Source organism: Rhinatrema bivittatum, chromosome 1 (assembly GCF_901001135.1).
Source record: "Rhinatrema bivittatum chromosome 1, aRhiBiv1.1, whole genome shotgun sequence".
Lineage (NCBI taxonomy): Eukaryota > Metazoa > Chordata > Amphibia > Gymnophiona > Rhinatrematidae > Rhinatrema > Rhinatrema bivittatum.
This window is the reverse complement of record NC_042615.1, coordinates 511068782-511087441: the sequence shown is the minus strand read 5'-3', so window position 1 is coordinate 511087441 and position 18660 is coordinate 511068782. Positions and strand designations below refer to the sequence as shown.

General features: G+C 47.5%; 1 protein-coding gene across 1 annotated transcript in view; it reads left to right on the top strand.

Moving 5' to 3' along the window:
* The window catches only part of LOC115098428 (vomeronasal type-2 receptor 26-like), a 77099-nt gene that overhangs the window by 54409 nt on the left and 4030 nt on the right, over nt 1–18660 (top strand). Inside the window, exons 3-5 of the mRNA XM_029614953.1 lie at nt 2348–3163; nt 9417–9644; nt 15294–15417. Coding sequence (XP_029470813.1) covers nt 2348–3163; nt 9417–9644; nt 15294–15417 — 1168 coding nt within the window. The remainder of the gene's footprint in view (nt 1–2347; nt 3164–9416; nt 9645–15293; nt 15418–18660) is intronic.

The window sequence follows — 18660 nt, the reverse complement described above, 5'->3', positions numbered from 1 at the left end:
TGACCGGGGTCTTCAGTTGTATCTGGCTTGCTGGATACTGTCTTTGATCCCTGTGGATGCATGCCAGGGTCACTACTCTGTCATAGTCAATCTGGACTCACTTTACTAACTTCGGATGAGTGTTTTCACATGCCAAGCAGCCTCCAAATGGTGCATCTCTCTGAGGGGAAAGAAGGAAATCCAAACCAAAAAAAACTTGAACCCTGAATGCACAGGCAGGATTAGCCCCTTGGCCTGTTGTAAGGCAAGAGAAACTGTGAGGACCCAGGAAAAAAAAAATTCATTGGGGTTTTTATCTTTTTTTCTTCTATTGTGGCTGTGGGCTTCTCCCTGTGCTTTCCACTTAGGCAAGAAGATCCCACTGCTAATATCTTATGTGGTAATGTAGCCAGTTGTGGCTTAGGAAAAAGCGAAGAGAAATAAGGAGGCAGACCTCTGGCTGTTTCATTAGGTGCAAATTTACTTACAGTGAGAAAGCAAAACAGAAAACAACTGCAGCTCACCCTGCATAATTGGTAGCACTCAAACATTACATATAGCAGGTCTTCGCATAAACTGAGTTTTTGCCTCCTCCCCAGGGCCTGTCAAACCTTTCTGTGCCCTGGTGAAGGGACCCTCCCTTCATCCAAAATCTCTTTCAGGGCTGATCCTTATGAAGAAGCTGTGGCCGGTCCTTTAAGGTGGGTGGAGGGAGATTCCTGTGTAATCTCTCACAAGGATAAAGTATGTGTGGCCACCCTCTCCTGAATCCACAATAATCTCAGGGCGATTGGCCATCAAAAGATCCCAGGTATGGAGAATAGGAGATTTTAAAATCTTTACCACTTTTACTTTTGGGGTGTTGCTTTTTTTGTCCGACCTGAAGTAAGTTGTGTGCGCCGGCAGCCGAGGTTCCGGGACAATGGTAAATGGCGCTGTCCTGGCCCGCCCCTTGCAGGAAGGCCAACACTTATGCGCGTATTGGTCTTCTCGAGCATGGCACGTGGCCTATTTAAAATCTACCCATTTTGTTTTTAATGTGATCACATATTTTGAATCCATTAAGGGTCATTTTGCACATGTGATTAAGGTGACATATTCTGCTAGCATGTAGTTTCTGTATAGGTTTCTCTGGCAGTCCTGTTCATTGTGTTTTCCCAACAATAGGTGTATTGGTATTCTAGGACCCGGTGCAATGTTTACAATGCTACCTAATCACAGGTAAAGTTGTTGCTTTTGGAGTCTTGTGAGTTAATGCTGCTGTAGAATGGCAGGTTTGCTACATACAGTGTATGCTGACTTATTTCTAGGATTTTGTATTATTTCACAATGTGCCTGATAGTGGAGGAAATGTGTGTTTAATATTGATATTATTATCAGTAATGCTGTTTTTGCTGTTTCCTCCATTATGTCTGATTTTCTAGCATCAAGCATTTAATTCGTCTGGGAATGAATAATTATATTCTATGATTTATGTGAAGATAGAATGACATTAACTGTAAAAGTAATATAAAAATATTGGCAATGGGAGCATGGGTAGAGCTTGTGGCAGAGTTGGGGTGGAGTTTGGCTTCCCCCTTCCCAATCAAAAAGGCATTCTGCTGCCTCTGGATTTCATATATTGATACTGGCAGCACTGACAGAAGTAAGATAGATACTATAGGGAGAGAGATATAGGTAAATAAATTGATAGAGTGATAGAGGTTGATATTCAAACAAAACTCAGTTTCTAAATTTGGGCACTCAAGTTAGATGCCTAATTTCATCCAAACATAGGAGTCTAAATTTGCTGAAAATAGGCAATCTTTAGTAACCTAAAACTGAGACTATTAGGCTTGCTATTCATTTTCCTAACTTTATGTCCTAAGTTAGGTTCCTAATGCTGGCAATCAGTGCTACGTCCCTAACTTCATTCCCCCAACCTTATCCCATGCCTAGCTCCACCGTTTTGGGACCTTAATTTAGCAGTTCTGATATTAAAACTTTTCTATTTGTCAGATCTAGTCAACTGACTCCTTCTAATAGATATTGTATATGTAGGAAGATGAAAGGTAGGAAAGGAAAGGCTAGTAACAGGAGTGACATTGAGTATGCAAGGAGCTTAACAGCTGCTACACTAAACCTCTTAACTATCATTTGTGCTCCATTATCCAAAGTCTCAGAAGAACCTAAACACTTTAAACTTGCTATGCTGCTTTTCCCTTCAGCTCTGTGTAAGTGTGCTATGAGTCACCTTGGCTCTCTCATTGACTCTTTATGTAGACTGTTTAGAATCTTTCAGAACTATTTACAAGCTTTCTTTTTCTCTAGTTTTCCCCCTGTAAATATTGGAAGTAATCATTCAGCGTTTGTTTTTGCTCTTATCCAGATCAGCTATGGATCAGGACTCCCAGTTCTAGGGGAGAAACTCCAATTCCCTTCCTTCCTGAGGACAATTGGAAACATCGAGAACATGCTCCAGTTAGTGGCCCAAATGATGGTTCATTTCAGTTGGACTTGGGTGGGCATCCTGTTCTCCTCTACTGACTACGGCTTGCATGGAGCACAGGTCCTGATGACAGAGCTTGCCAAGTTGGAGGTCTGCGTGGCCTTCTCTGAAAGTCTTGGCAAAGATAAGAGCCTAATGAGGATTCGGAATCTGGTGAAAATCTTAAGTACGTCAAGCGCAGAGGTTATCATTGTGTATGGCTACCCAACAGAGATTGGACCGGTCTTAGAAGAGATGACACTGAGGCAGGCAAAGAAGGTCTTGATCTTTAACTCAGCTCTTATTGTATCCCCATTGTTCTTCAGTAAGCGCTTATGGGAGGTGCTGAATGGTACCATTGGGATCATAGCCCATTCCATGTATATTCCCTCTTTCAGCGACTTCCAATATAAGAATCGTCCCAGTGACTCTTCTCCTGACATCTTCCTCAAGCCCTTCTGGGAACATGTATTTGAGTGTGAATGGAAAGAGGGATCTAATAAGACTGGTAAGGGTCCAGCTGGGGAGAAGAAGCCCTGCATGGGCACAGAGAGGCTGGAAGACCTCCCGAGCTCCACCTATGATGTGAATAACATGCGGTTCAGTTATTGTGCCTACAATGCTGTCTATGCACTGGCTCATGCACTGCACAATATGCTGTACTGTAACCTTGACAGAGGAAACTGCTCCAGCTTTAGAAATATTCAACCTTGGCAGGTGAGAAATGGAAAAGCACATCTGACTGGCTGCTTTTACTAAACTACTGTAGCTATGATAGGGAATGTAAGTATTTTTATAGTTCTATAAGTGAAAAAATTATAATAATCATGGTGCTAATTAATTTACATATTGTGGTTACAACTAAATATTTTAGAAGTATACATGCCAATATCTCTGGGATACATATACCTCATGAATAAGGGAGCAATCATTATTAATATTATGACCTAATTGCAGTTGAGTAAACTGGAGCTATATAGAGTTCATGGGTAGTCACCCATGGTTACTGGATTTAAAAAACATGGTTACTGGATTTAAAAAACAAACAAACCAAAACAACAAGTAATGGTTTAGGCACAAAAGTGAGAGTTGATAACAAAATCTCAATTATATATGAATAAGGTCCATAAATTTAGGGAGTTAAGCTAAATGCCTAGTATCAGCTGAGCTTGGAAGCACATGTTAATTCCCAAATGCTATAGATAATGGTGTAAGAGGATTCCTTCCTTCATCAGTGTTACTGCCACCACCACTATGAGCTTGGTGAACATCCGGGATGCTGTGGCTAACCCGAATGGTAGTGCCTGGAACTGGTAGTGACGGTCCAGGATCGTGAAGCGTAGAAAACGCTGATGCTCTTGATGGATCGAAATGTGTAGGTAGGTTTCCGACAGATCCAAGGATGTAAGGAACTCTCCTGGTTGTATCGCCCTTATTACCGAGCGTAGAATTTCCATGCGGAAGTGAGGAATCTTCAGGTGAAGGTTGACCGACTTGAGGTCCAGGATGGACCTGAACGTTCCCTCTTTCTTGGGAACGATAAAATAGATGGAATAATGTCCTGTATTTATTTGTTGTGAAGGCACCAGTGTTATAGCCTCTAAGGCTAGCAATCTGGTCAGTGTAGTTTCCACTGCCATCCTCTTGGAAGGGTCGTGGCAGGGGGATTCCACAAACTTGTCTGGAGGGAGGTGGTGGAAATCCAGGTAATATCCCTCTCGAATGATGGCTAGGACCCACTTGTCCAAAGTTATCTCAACCCATCTTTGGTAGAATAGGGCAAGTCTGTCCCCTATGGCTTCTTCCTTTGGACAGGTCGGCTGATTTTCATTGTGGGGTGCGAGTGGAGCCTGGGCCCGAGCTGGCTCCCCTTTTGTTGTGCTTGTTCCGAAAGGACTAGTTTCTGACTGCAGGGCGAGCCACTTGATATGTGCTTCTGTATGGGTTGAAGCGCTGTGATCCTCTGCCCCTGGAAGTTCGAAGGAAGGGTTGCTGGTTTCTCTTATTCCTGTCCTCCGGTAGCCGCAGCAGTGGGGATTTGCCCCATTTGTTGGCTAGTTTCTCTAGTTCGCTTCTGAACAGGAGGGTTCCCTTGAAGGGCATCCTTGTGAGTCTCGTTTTGGAAGATGCGTCGACCGACCAGCTTCCGAGCCAGAGTTGTCTTCTGGCTGCCACGGCTGATGACACACCTCTAGCTGCGGTGCGCACCAGATCAGAAGCGGCATCCGTGAGGAATGATACTGCTGGTTCCAGGGCTTCCCCAGGAGAGTTGTTCCTTGTCTGTGATAGGCAGGCAAGTGTCACCACGGCACAGCAGGCCGCGATCTGTAGAGACATAGCGGAGATGTCAAAGGACTGTTTGAGGATGGATTCCAGACGTCTGTCTTGAGTATCTTTGAGTGCTGCTCCTCCCTCCACTGGGATAGTAGTGCGCTGGGAAACCGCGCAGACCATGGCAACCACTTTCGGACATGCCAGGAGGCCTTTGGCAGCTGGGTCCAGAGGGTACATGGTTGCCAGAGCACAACCCCCTTTGAACGTAGTCTCTGGGGCATCCCATTCCAGGTCAATTAGCTGCTTGGCTTGTAACAGTGGGAAATGACGGGATGTCTGATGGAGTGCCTCTAGCAGGGGATTCGTCTTAGGTTCCCCCGAGGCACTTGGCCTGGGATAGCAAGCTCTTTCAAGCTGTGTGTGACCAGGTCTGGAAGCTCATCCTTGGTGAAGAAGCGCCTCATGGTTCGGTGGGGCTCTGTGCCCGGAGGGAGTTCCCCTTCCTCCAGGGGTTCTGATTCCTCATCTGAGTTGTCCATGTCCCCGAAGGTGGAGCTTCTGGGTGGTGGAATCACTTCCCTGGGCATAGAGGGTCCCGGGATGTTGAGGTCCTCTGGTGGAGGTTGTGGCCGTATTATCGGAGGCTCCGGTTGCATGTGGATGAAGGTATGCAGGCCTTTGAAGAATTCCACCCAGGAGATAGATGCTGGGTCTAAATTAATAGGCGCTGTGTCCCTGGGGAGCCCCGTTTGAGGGAGGGTCCTGCTGGGAGACGCTAGGTCCGGCGTACTGTTTGAGGAGCTGGAACCCGGCACTGGCTGGGGGGGGGGGCCATGGGCTGGATCCCCCAGGGCCTCCTCGCACTGTATACACAGGGTGGTGGCCTCATCATGCTGTGCAGCTCTAATGTGGCATGCTGGGCAGAGGCCCTGAGCCTTGAGCTTCTTTTCCGGTGGTGCCATGGCTTTGTGCGCGTAAAATACAGTTATGCGCTCCGGTGCGTTGAAGTTGTGCACGTAGGATTGGTACACACTCAGGGAGGTGTGCGCGCTGTTGTGCGCCCAGATCAAAGGTATGCACCCGGCACAGTAAGCGTGTGACTGTCCGCGCCACTTTTGCGCACGGTACTTGGGCGCGCACAAGGATTTTGTGCGCTCGATGGTGTGCACACAATGTATTTGTGCGCACGGCTCGCCTCTGTGCGCACAGGTCGGAACAGCGGACAGGGCGGTCAACAGATTAAAATGGTGATGGCGACTACGCAGGCAATATGGCGACCACCTCGGAGGGTCTCCACATGGGAGGACCTCGGAACAGACCCTGCTAGGGCAGATCAACCTGGTGGCACTGGTCCCGGCTGGTGACCTGTGCAATTCCTCGAGCTTCAGAGACCGGAGACTTTTAAATAGATTTCTACCTTACCTTGTCACGGCGCTTCCCGGTCTCGATCCAGGTGGTCTCCGGCTATGGGGGGAGAGGGAAAATACCTTCACTACCACGCTCGAAGGGGCACCCACTGCCTCTTAGCCTCACCCGATGTCGGGGGCTAGGTCCCTTCCGAGGGTCAGCCGCCGGACCGAGGCTTACCTCCGAAGGATAGCGGAAATCACCTTGGGAATTCTCAACTGGGGGAGGGACCCAATGGGTGTCACCGCAGGAGAGCAGGACTCGTCTGTAGAGGTAAGATTTCTTCTTGTTTTGGGTTTTTCTTTGAAAATTTACTCTAACGCTGTGCTAGCGTGCAAAGAGTCCGAACTGCTATGGAGACGGAAAATACTGAAGAGCTGCACTTCCTGCAGGGGTATATGTACTAGGGCTGACGTCAGATTGAAATCTGATCCGTCTCCAACTGCTATCAGGAGTACACTATACCCATTGGTCCTGAGTCCATCTGCTACATGCTAGAAAAACTCTGTTTTACACTCGCAGCAGAGACATTTCACTAAACTGTGAAAATATGCTCATATGTTATTTTTACATGTAAGTTTATCCGGACTGAGTGAAGGTGTTTCCAAGTCAAAGAAGGGGCTTGGCCTTATGCGTACAATTTGTAAAATTCCACACTATGGGGCGGATTTTCAGAGCCCTGCTCGCGTAAATCCGCCCAAAACCGGGCGGATTACGCGAGTAGGGCCCTGCCGCACCGGTAAGCCTATTTTACATAGGCCTAACGGCGCGCGCAGAGCCCCGGGACTCGCGTAAGTCCCGGGGTTTTCGGAGGGGGCATGTCGGGGGGCGTGTCGGGGGCTGGGCCCGAACCGCGCGGCGTTTTCGGGGCGTGTCGGGAGCGTTCCGGGGGCGGGCCCGGGGGCGTGGCTACGGCCCGGGGCGTGGCCGTGCCCTCTGGACCCGCCCCCAGGTCGCGTCCCGGCGCGCAGGAGGCCCGCTGACGCGCGGGGATTTACGCCTCCCTCCGGGAGGCGTAAATCCCCCGACAAAGGTAAGGGGGGGGTTTAGACAGGGCCGGGCGGGTGGGTTAGGTAGGGGAAGGGAGGGGAAGGTGAGGGGAGGGCAAAGGAAAGTTCCCTCCGAGGCCGCTCCGATTTCGGAGCGGCCTTGGAGGGAACAGGGGTAGGCTGCGCGGCTCGGCGCGCGCCGGCTATACAAAATCCATAGCCTTGCGTGCGCCGATCCAGGTTTTTAGCAGATACGCGCGGCTCCGCGCGTATCTACTAAAATCCAGCGTACTTTTGTTTGCGCCTGGAGCGCAAACAAAAGTAAGCTATTCGCGCTCCTTTTAAAATCCGCCCCTATGTCTGCAAATTTTCAGGCATATTTTGTGCGCAACAAATAACAGATGTAACTTGTGCTGGATACATTTTGTGGAGTAATTTTCAAAGTGTATGTGCGAATAAATCCACTTTGAAAACTGGAGCAACTTAGGTGTGATTTTGACAACTTTCTTAAGCAGGTTTTTTGAAAATTACCCTCCCTAAAACTTAATGGTCAATTTTCAAAAAGTCTCTGCATGGCCAAGATAACCAGATAATTTTAATTGAGTATTTCTGGGCAGATTTTCAGCTGATTTATCCAGCAGCTAGTTTTTCAGCTGAAAATTCTGCTAAATGTCTCTGGTAAAAATGTGCAACTGGATTTCTGATCCAAATTACTGGGTGATGCATCAAGTCACAGTAGTGCTGTATGGATCTTAAACAGTGTATATTGCACAATATATGCTATATACCACGCGACAGAGCACTATCACTTCAATATCATGAGATATTCTCAAATGTCTGCATGGCCCTGCCCATCTTCCCTCCCCTATTACGATGACCTGCTTTGTATGCAATTTGCCTGCATAAACAATGCAAATGCATGTAAATAAGGTAATTGCTAGGCAATTTTCATGTTAATATTTATCGCAACTGAAAGAGGAAGTGTTCAGCCGCGATTTAACAACACCATCTTTTCAAAAATCGATAAATGTAATGTTAGATCCCTGGGATGCTAACAGAGGTGTTACATTTAAAGGGCCATGCAAATGCTAAAAAAAAGTTCCTCGACAAAAAGTAAAAGTTTACTTGGGCAAGGTCAGAACGGCACCATTTTGAAAACTGCCTTCAACCAGACTGGGTGCTAGGGGGCACCCTAGGCCCCCATTGCAGGACCTTCTAATTTTAAACATTCGGTGTGGGGGGGGGGTGCGGAAGGGAAGTCATGTGTTGTACGGGGGTGGGGGGGGGGGCTCCCTGAACTACAATGACATATTTAGATAAATTGGAGAGGGAGGGGCACCCCCCACTGATTTTTGCAAATACCTTTGGGGCGAGGGGGTGCCCGAGGGAGGTGCACTATACCGTATATCTTTTGAGAATTGATCCCTTAGAGGGTAATTCTCAACAGTGCGCAAAAGTCAGCAAATACATGTATACATGCAGTATGTACACACAAAGTTATGCCTGTATTTTATAAAATCTACAGCATGAGCTAGAGAGCTTATAAAATGCCTCACATCCCTGCCTCAATAGTACACGTGTATGTTTTCAGTATGTGCACATTATTTTAATGCAGGGAGCTACATATTTTCTATATCTATTTTGTAAAAGTACGCACACATTGTACACACAAAGGACATTTAATGCGTGCACATATACCATGGTTTATGCTTAGATGCAGGTGTTTTATAAAGTATATGGATACTCTGCTTATGAAAATTCATGTTTGCATACTTTTAAATCACAGTTCTCGGACTCCTTTTTCCAGTTCACCCACACTTCCACCAGTTCACCTAGGCCCTCTACCACTTCATTCTCTTCCCCCCACTGCTTAACCCAGACCTCCCACCCAAAAACTGCAGACAAAAGACAAGTGTGTTTTCATTTCTGTGACACAATTACAGTAGCAAGGGAGGGTGGAATGGGGAAAGAAGTGAGTGATATGTTTTAATGTATTGTGTAAATGCTTTGCTGTAAGATTTCACTGTTATTGTAGTAATTAAAATCCAATAAACATTTATTTTTAAATTTAAAAAAAGGAATAGTCTATTCTACAGTACAGACACTGATCCAGTGTAAGAAACACTCTTACGGAAATAAGAGGGGACCCCATCAGAAATGATGCTGATCTTTGATTGGCTGATGTTTTCATTGTAAAGCATTGCATAAGGCCAGGAAGGGTGCTGAAGGAGTCAGAGATGAACCAGGCAGTCTTTGATTTTATTCAGTTGTCCTTTTTTGTTCACCTTGCTGGGATCCAGGTTCTCCAGCACTTAAAACGAGTCCACTTCTGGAACCCAGTGGGAGAAGAGATGTACTTCAATGAGCGTGGGGAGACCTCTTCTGTCATTGACATCATAAACTGGCAGCTCACCCCTGATGGTGGCAACAGATACCTGACAGTGGGCTTCTATGATCCCCTGGCATCAAAAGACAACAAGCTGAGCCTAAATGAGAGCCTCATTCAATGGGGAAGGGGATACTTCCAGGTAACATTCCACCCTCCCATCCCCTCCAAAACAAATTACAGGTAGGGAACTACAACAAATTCATAACAGAATAGATACAAGAATGGAACATAAAAAGATCAGAATAGATAGAAGGACAGGTCATAATGGAGTAGACTAGAATAAAATAGAATAGAAACAGGAAGAGAGAGAATAGTAATGGGGCAATTTACAAGTAAAGCCCAGTAGTTGAGGGTTCTATTGTTGCACTTTGAAGACGGTTTCCAAAGGGAAGATGCCCAGATAGTTTCTCTTTATAAATTAACTATCAATAGACTTCCTGAAGACAGTAAGTTTTAGATAGGCGAGGTGAAATGGCTCTAAATATCATCCTCCACTAGAGCAGAATGAATTACAAGACAAGAATAGAATCTCGCTATTTTCATGAGAATCTTTTCTCATCACTCATCACGGTCCGCACCGGGGCGATCTATTTGGAGGAGATAGCCCTTCCTAGCGTTGGATAAGGCTGTCCACCCTGTGGTGCTAGGGTTGCCGTGGTTACAGAAGCATTCGCCTACGATTCAGTGGGATACCTTACAGATTGTCAAGTGGAGTCCTTTCTGCCTAGCTAATTGCATGAAAGTGCCTAAGACTCCCGCAACTCCCGTGATGATCTCGGCCTTAGGCCCTCCTGCACCGTATGAGGACTTTACAGACGTATTTTCTAAGACCAAGGCGGAAATCCTTCCGCCAGCATTGTCAGTATGACTGCGCTATAGGCCTGTTACCTGGTATTATGCCTCCCCGAGGAAGGGTGTATCCCTTATCAGTACCTGAAACCCGGGCCATGACTGAGTATATCTCAGAGAATTTGGCCAAGGAGTTTATTCGCCTGTCCAAGTCACCTGCAGGGGCAGGCTTCTTCTTGTCAGCAAGAAGGACGGCTCGCTGAGACCGGTGTATAGACTATCGAGGCTTAAATTCCATTACTAAGCGAGACCGTTACCCACTCCCGTAATCCCGGAGCTCCTCGATAGACTCCAGGGAGCGAAGATTTTCACAAAGTTGGATTTACGAGGTGCATACAACCTAGTCAGAATCCGTCCCGGAGATAAGTGGAAGAACGCTTTTAATACCAGAGACGGGTATTACGAGTATCTAGTCATGCCTTTCAGCTTATGTAATGCTCCAGCAGTGTTCCAGCACCTTATGAATGAGGTGTTACGGGACCTTTTGAACACCTGCATAATTGTTTACCTTGACGATGTGTTAATCTACTCCCAGGACCTGCCTTCACACCGTCAGCATGTCCGTCAAGTGCTCCAGATACTCAGGGAGCATGGTCTGTATGCAAAACTGGAAAAATGTAGCTTTGAGAAGACGTCCCTGCCGTTCCTGGGCTATATAGTCTCTGCAACAGGTTTTCAAATGGCTCCTGAGAAAATGGCGGCTATTAAGAATTGGCCCCGGCCGAAGGGCCTTAAAGCATTGCAACGCTTTCTCGGATTTTCCAATTTCTACCGTCACTTTATTCCTAATTACTCCCGTATTGTGACCCCCACTGACTGCCCTCACCCGAAAGGGGGCCAATGCGGTGGATTGGCCTGTCCCCGCCTGCCAAGCCTTCGAGGCCCTTAAGGAGGCCTTCCTGCTGGACACCTGTCTTCATCACCCGGATCCCAGCCGGCCCTTTGTGGTGGAAGTTGATGCCTCCAATGTGGCCGTGGGGGCCGTGCTGAGCCAGTACTCTGATTCTGGACAACTGTTACCCTGTTCATATTTTTCAAGGAAATTCTCCCCGGCAGAGAGCAACTACTGTGTTGGTGACAAAGAGTTGCTAGCCATGAAACTTGCCCTGGAGGAATGGAGACTGGTTGGAAGGAGCCAACCACCCGGTTACGATTTACACCAATCACAAGAACTTAGCCTTCTTGAAACAAGCCCAACGTCTGAATCCAAGGCAAGCCCGATGGTCGCTGTTCTTTGACCGGTTTGACTTTACCTTACGCTATCGACCCGACTCTAAGAACGTTCGAGCTGATGCGCTCTCGCGCTCTTCTGAGGTCGAAGAGACACCGGACACACCTCAGTATATCTTGGATCCTGTGAAAGTAAGCCTTGCAGCCACCTCGGTGTCCTCACAAGGAAAGACCGTCGTTCCACGTCACTCCCGGAGAGCAGTTCTCACTTGGGCCCATGACTCCCTCACTGGGGGCCATGCTGGCTGTAAAGGGACTTTAGACTTGCTGAACCGATTCTACTGGTGGCCGACGGTGAGGACAGGACGTCCAAGCTTTTGTAGGCTCGTGTCCCTACCTGTGCCGTTCAAAAGCCGCTCAGCGGGAAGCCTAGGGGGCCTGTTGCAACCATCACCCATCCTGGTGGAACCTTGGACGCATATCTCCCACCGACTTGTCGTGAATCTTCCCGTCTCAGAAGGTAATTCGGTCATTGGGTGACCGTTTTAGACCGATTCTCCAAGATGGCGCACTTTGTCCCATTGCCAAAACTGCCTTCTGCACCTGACCTAGCCAACCTCTTCGCCTCAGGCATATCTTTAGACTTCATGGTCTCCCGCAGGATAGAGTCTCCGATTGAGGACCACAGTTTACTGCTCGATATTGGAAAGCGCTTTGCAAATGCTTCAATGTGCATCTGAGCCTTTCGTCTGTGTTCCATCCTCAAAGTAATGGGCAGACGGAACAAACCAACCAAACCTTGAAGACTTTTCTCCATTCGTTCGTGAATGAATGACAAGATAATTGGGCCAAGCTACTCCTGAGGGCGGAGTTCTCGTATAATAATCATACGCATGCTGCGACTGGAAGTTCGCCCTTCTTCGTCGTTTATGGGAAGCAACTTTGACCGCTCTTGCCTTCACCTGAACCTAGTGCACTCCCGGCAGTGCAACTTTCAGCCTGCCAGCTTCTTTCCTTGTGGACGTCATCCAGGGAAAGATCTGTAAAGCCGCCCAGTTCGCCAAGAAATGGGCGGATAAGCATCATCAGCCAATCCCATCTTCTTTCCAGGAGACCGCGTTTGGCTTAGTACCAAAAATCTACAGCTTCATGTTCCGTCTCGAAGACTAGCTCCGAGATTCTGTGGGCCTTTTCGAGTCGCCGAACGAGTGGGAGCAGTCTTATACCGATTACGCTTGCCCTCCTCCATGAGTATACATGACGTGTTCCATGTGTCATTGCTGAAGCCTCTTGTTCTATCCAGATACCACTCCCCGGGCTCCTGAACCATCGGACCCTTCAGTACCGGACGAAGTTACGTATCAAGTACGTCAGATCTTGGATGTCCGGTTCCATCAACGATGCTGGGAGTACTTGCTTGCCTGGGAGGGTTGCGGACCCGAGAACAATTCTTGGGAACTGGCTCGTAACATCCTTGACAAAGACTTATTACGGCAGTTCCATCTGGACCACCCAAGTAAAACCCGGATCCGGCTAAGAGGGGGCGTAAGAGGGGAGGTACTGTTACGGTCTGGGCCGCGAGCGCCGCGGCCAGACCCTTACTCCAAGCTCCTGGACCTGTTCCCGCTTCTGGGGGGCTGGTTTGCAGCCTGTTTGATGGTGTCCCCGCGGGGGCCGCACCGCTGGGAAGCCTCCCATGGACACCCTGCTCCTAGGCGCGCGCCACTCAGACGCTTTTCTAGGCTGTTTCCCCGCCAGGGTGACTCCGCCCAGTTCCTGACGTCAGGTGCCTTGATAAGCCGGCCACGGACCTTCAGTCTTTCCCTTGCAACGGGTTTTACCTCCTGGTTCCTGTTGCGTTGTGCCCGGAGTGACCTGCCTTGCTACTCGCTCCGTTCCTGCTTGCCTGCTACAGTTCCTGCCTGGTTCCAGTACCCAAGTCTTGCTACAGTTCCTGCCTGGTTCCAGAACCCGAGTCCCGTACAGTACTTGCTACTGTCCTAGTCTGGTTCAGTTATTGGTCTTGATCCACTACCCGCCTAAGTCCCAACGGCTGGGCTCCTCCTGGGGGAGTACCAGCTTCCAGGGTGAAGAGCATCTCTTCGTCCTGCCCGATCATCTGCCTCCTGGCCTGCCGTACACTAGAGACTTTGACCATCTTTCCCAGTCTCCTGCAGGTCAGCCCAAGGGTCCACTAAACTGAGACTCCATAACACTTTGCATCTGCCACTTATACACTGGCAGAAGAGGGATAAAACAGCGAGCAGGCTTGTGAAAATGCTGTGTGTGCAGGCTTTTTTACTCCTCCCATCTAGACACAGCCCCCAGGAATGCTTCTTTATAACCTGGTGTTACGGCTATGCCTGCTTTGTAGCCGCCTCACCACTAGAGGTCCTCCTCGAGCATGTCCTTCTGGCTGGCCCACTCCTTCCTCCCTGTCTACTCTATACACCACTCTTGTCTTTATAACCCTGTCTAGCAGTACCATCGGCGCTTCAGCATCGAGCTCGCCTGGGCTCCCTGCTCTAGCCTTCCGTGCCTTTGTGTTTCTGGCCTACGGGCCTTCTGACCTGATCTGCCTTGCCTTTGTGTATCTGGCCTACGGGCCTTCTGCCTATTGTGTGTGTGTGTGGCCTACGGGCCTTCTGCCTATTGTGTGTGGTGTGTGTGTGTGGCCTAGGCCTTCTGCCTATTGTGTGTGGTGGCCTACGGGCCTTCTGCCTATTGTGTGTTGTGTGTGTGGCCTACGGGCCTTCTGCCTATTGTGTGTGGCCTACGGGCCTTCTGCCTATTGTGTGTGTGTGTGTGTGTGTGGCCTACGGGCCTTCTGCCTATTGTGTGTGTGGCCTACGGGCCTTCTGCCTATTGTGTGTGTGTGTGTGGCCTACGGGCCTTCTGCCTATTGTGTGTGGTCTACGGGCCTTCTGCCTATTGGTGCCTTGTGTGTGTGTGGCCTACGGCCTTCTGCCTATTGTGTGTGTGTGTGTGTGGCCTACGGGCCTTCTGCCTATTGTGTGTGTGTGTGTGGCCTAGGGCCTTCGCCTATTGTGTGTCTGTGGCCTACGGGCTTTCTCCGCTCTGCTGCCTTCAGGCTTTATGTTTCATGTTCAATGTTAGTGCTGTCCTGGTTTGTCTGTCAGTTCTCTGTCAGTCTTGTTACCTCAAACCAGTCACTTATACCTCCAGCATTTATCCCCTCTTACCTGCACGCTTCCTGAATCATCCTTACCAGCACCAGTTCCAGTTTCCTGTACAACCTTTACCTACATTCACGCTCACACATACCTCCATGCTGTTCAGGATTCAAGTTCACCCTTACCTCAAGCATCTGGTATCAGGTATCTCCAGCCACTATTAGACCTAGTCTGCTTATTCCACCTTCCCACTTACCCATAGGGTTTACTCATTCCTGCCTGCACCAGCCAGTACTAGACACTACTGTCTCTCTCCACCCTGAGACACTCCTCATAGCAGTGTTCAATACATGAGACCTGTGCCCAGTCGTAACAGCTGGTTAAATGTGTGGTGCGAATGTAAACCCCATGTGTGTTTTACAGACACCCTGAAGAGAGCAAGTTTTAAATGGGCCAGGTAAAATAGTTCTGAATATCGCCCTCCAGTAGAGCAGAATGAAATACAGAAATAGAATCTCGCTATTTTCATGAGAATATTTTCTCTGTTTTCAGGAATATCAGGGAGAATCATCAGGCTCTGTAATTCTCTCTTCACCATTAAGCAGCACTAATGTTCCCTTCTGTTGCCCCTTCAGATCCCACGCTCCGTGTGCAGTGAGAGCTGTCCCCCGGGGTACAGGAAAGTTTCACAGGAAGGACAACCTGTCTGCTGCTTCTACTGTAGCCCGTGTCCCGAAGGAGAGATCTCCAACCAAACTGGTGAGACCTACCTCAGTGAAGGGAGAGAGAAAAGAGGAGAGGGAGGAGAGGGGCCTCAAGGAAACCTTGGAATGCACCTAACCAGTGATGAAAGTCAAAGAGATGCAATGGAGTTCACATTTTCTTAACCATCAGGTCTTCACTTTCCTATTGTTAGGACAGAGCTTAATTGATGTATTAACTGATAAAAATGATTATTGTGTTCAATCTTTCTGCTTTTCCTTTTTGTTTCCCAGTAGTGAAGAATTAGAGTAATCATATTGGTTCTGGAGCATGGGCACTAGCTCTGTGGGTGCTATAGTTGCTTATGGGTTTTTCTTATACCAGTTTGACCCAATCTTGTTTAGGAACAGAATTGGGGCTGTCTAGGAGAAACACTGACCTTGAAGCAGAAATGACTGAGTTTTCTTCTGTAGCAGCATGCAAAGATTCTTTACTTGGGAAACTGGGATAGAATAATTATAAACATTATATGCACAGTTATATGGTTCTGAAAACAGGAACTGTGCTGGTGTGACCAGATAAAATAGGCAGGAGGAAGATGAGGACTCTGACAGGCTATTAGTACAGGTTACATCCTATTTTGGTATCAATTACAGTCTCATCCCTTCTCATATGAGAACTGGTGACAAAACAAGGGATGTAAACCCCCTTACCTATGAACTAGGTAAGGGGGTTTACCTAGTTCATAGGTAAGGGGTCCTCCAATAATCCTGAGGTTCATCCTTTCCAGCGGAGATCTCTGGAGAGAAGTTTTGTCAGTGCATCTGTGACCATTTTTCTGATGGTCATTATACAAGTTTAATGGTGTCCTTTTCTTGTAAGTCTCTCATAAGTACATAAGAACATACCGGTAATTGCTACGCCAGGTCAGGTAAAGGTCCATCAAGCCCAGCTTCCTGTCTCTGACAGTGCCCAATCTAGATTGCAAATACCTGGCAGATCCCATAAATTAGATCTTACTCATCTCCCCAGATCGGTTCTCTCAAGCCACAGTGTCATTTGTAAACTGAGAAACACAAAGTTTTACCAGCAAAACCTCTTCTTTCTGAATTCTCAGATCCCTGCCTCAGTCCGGTCTCTAGAAGTCCTAGAAACAAGGCTTGGGGAGGGGGAGTCTGGGCGATCACTCAATGTGAGGAGTATAAACTGTTGTTTACCTGTCAGGGGAGGGCGCAGGTAGTGTAGGAGCCCGACAAGATCAAAGACAGAGACAGAAGGACTGCTAAGAGCCATGACTAACTTCTCCAGTTAAATTAGCCAGATAAGGCTGAATATTGCTACTTATCCAGTTAACTATTAAGTCGGATAAGTGACTCATTTGGCTAAGTAGAATGGCCGGGTATTCAGCAGTAGAGATCTGAACCGTATTTCGGATGATTGAAAATATCGTACGATATTTTCAAAATTGTCAGAAATTGGGGGCTCCCCGAAACCGATAGGAAAACTCCACGATATTGTTCGTGGGGTTCTCTTATCGTTTTGGGGGAGGGCGGGAAAAACGGCACACAAAAATAATCCCTAAACCCACCCCGACCCTTTGAAACTAATCCCTTAGCTTCCCCCACCCTCCTGACCCCCCAAAAAACTTTTCAGAGGTACCTGGTGGTCCAGTGGGGGTCCCGGGAACGATCTCCCGTTCTCGGGCCGTCGGCTGCCACTAATCAAAATGGCGCCGATGGCCCTTTGCCCTTACCATGTGACAGGGTATCCGTGCCATTTGCCGACTCCTGTCACATGGAGGGAGCACTGGATGGCCGGCGCCATCTTTAAAAATGGTGCGGGCCATCCAGTGCTCCTACCATGTGACAGGGGCCGGCCAATGGCACGGATACCCTGTCATATGGTAAGGGCAAAGGGCCATCGGCACATTTTTATTAGTGGCAGCCGACAGTCCGAGAGCGGGAGATCGCTCCTGGGACCCCCACTGGACCACCAGGTACCTATAAAGGTTTTGGGGGGGTGGGGAAAGCTAAAGGATTAGTTTTAAAAGGTCGGGGTGGGTTTTTTGTTTATCGGCTTGGGCGCAGCAGATAAAAAAAACCCGATTGGGCCGGCCGAAAAAAAAATCACGATGTGAATCAGAACCGGAATCCGAACCGAATCCGGTTCCGATTCACATCTCTATTCAGCAGCAGCTGCTTAGCTGGATAAATTGGACTTATCTAGCTAAGTAGTATTTGAATATGGACCCCCATATGTTTTAGCTCTTTTAGAATTCTTTGGTGGATGCCATCCAGCTGCAGTGATTTTTTACTGTTTAGTTTGGCCATCTGATCTATTACATCTTCCATTGTCACAGATATATGTTTTAGTTGCTTAGAATCTTCATCATTAAAGAATGTATCATGTGTGGGTATGTTCCCAACATTCTCCTCTGTAAAGAATGAGGAGAAGAATTTATTCAGCATTCCTTTTGCCCCCCTGGTCATCTAGTGGCCCAACTAATTCCCTCACAGACTTTTTGCTTCGAATGTATTTGAAAACATTTTTATTATTAGTTTTTGTCTTACTGGCAAGCTTTTTCTCAAAATCTCTCTTGGTCTGTCTATTTCATACCAGTGTTTATTTTCTTGCCTATTTTCATCATTTGCTCTGCTTTCCATTTTCTAAACAATGACCTTTTAGTTTTAACTGCCTCCTTTACCTCACCATTAATCCACATTGGAAGTTATTTGGTCTTTCTTTGACCTTTTTTAATGCATGGAATACATTTATTTTGGGCTTCCAAAATGGCATTTTTTAAAATGTCCAGGCTTAATGTGAATTTATAATCCTTGCAACCACTCCTTTCAGTTTTTTCTAATTTCATCATTCTATCATGGTCTCCCTTTTTAAAGTTACATGCTACTGCAGTAGTTTTACTTATTGTCCACCCTCAACTTATGTCAAATTTTTGGTGAGTCCTGGGAGGTTGAGTGGGTGGGCTAGTGTGGGCAGAGAGGTTAGAGTGTGGAGGGGCTACAAATGTTAATAAAGGGGAAGGGTTAAGGTGGATTGGAACCCTATGGGAATTAAAGTTTATCTTCCTCTCTTGCTTGGAAATGAACCTTCAGTAGAAGCAAGTCCCCTTTGCAGTGAGAATATGGGAATGGCTACGTATCTAAAGAAAGTTTTATCCTCTATCATTACTAATTGATAAATATACTCTTCTATTTGAACTTTTGCCAATCAAACTTTCTCTCCTTGTCATTTTTTTTTTTTTTTTGCTCTTCCTTTATCTTTGACTTCTTTGGTGAACCA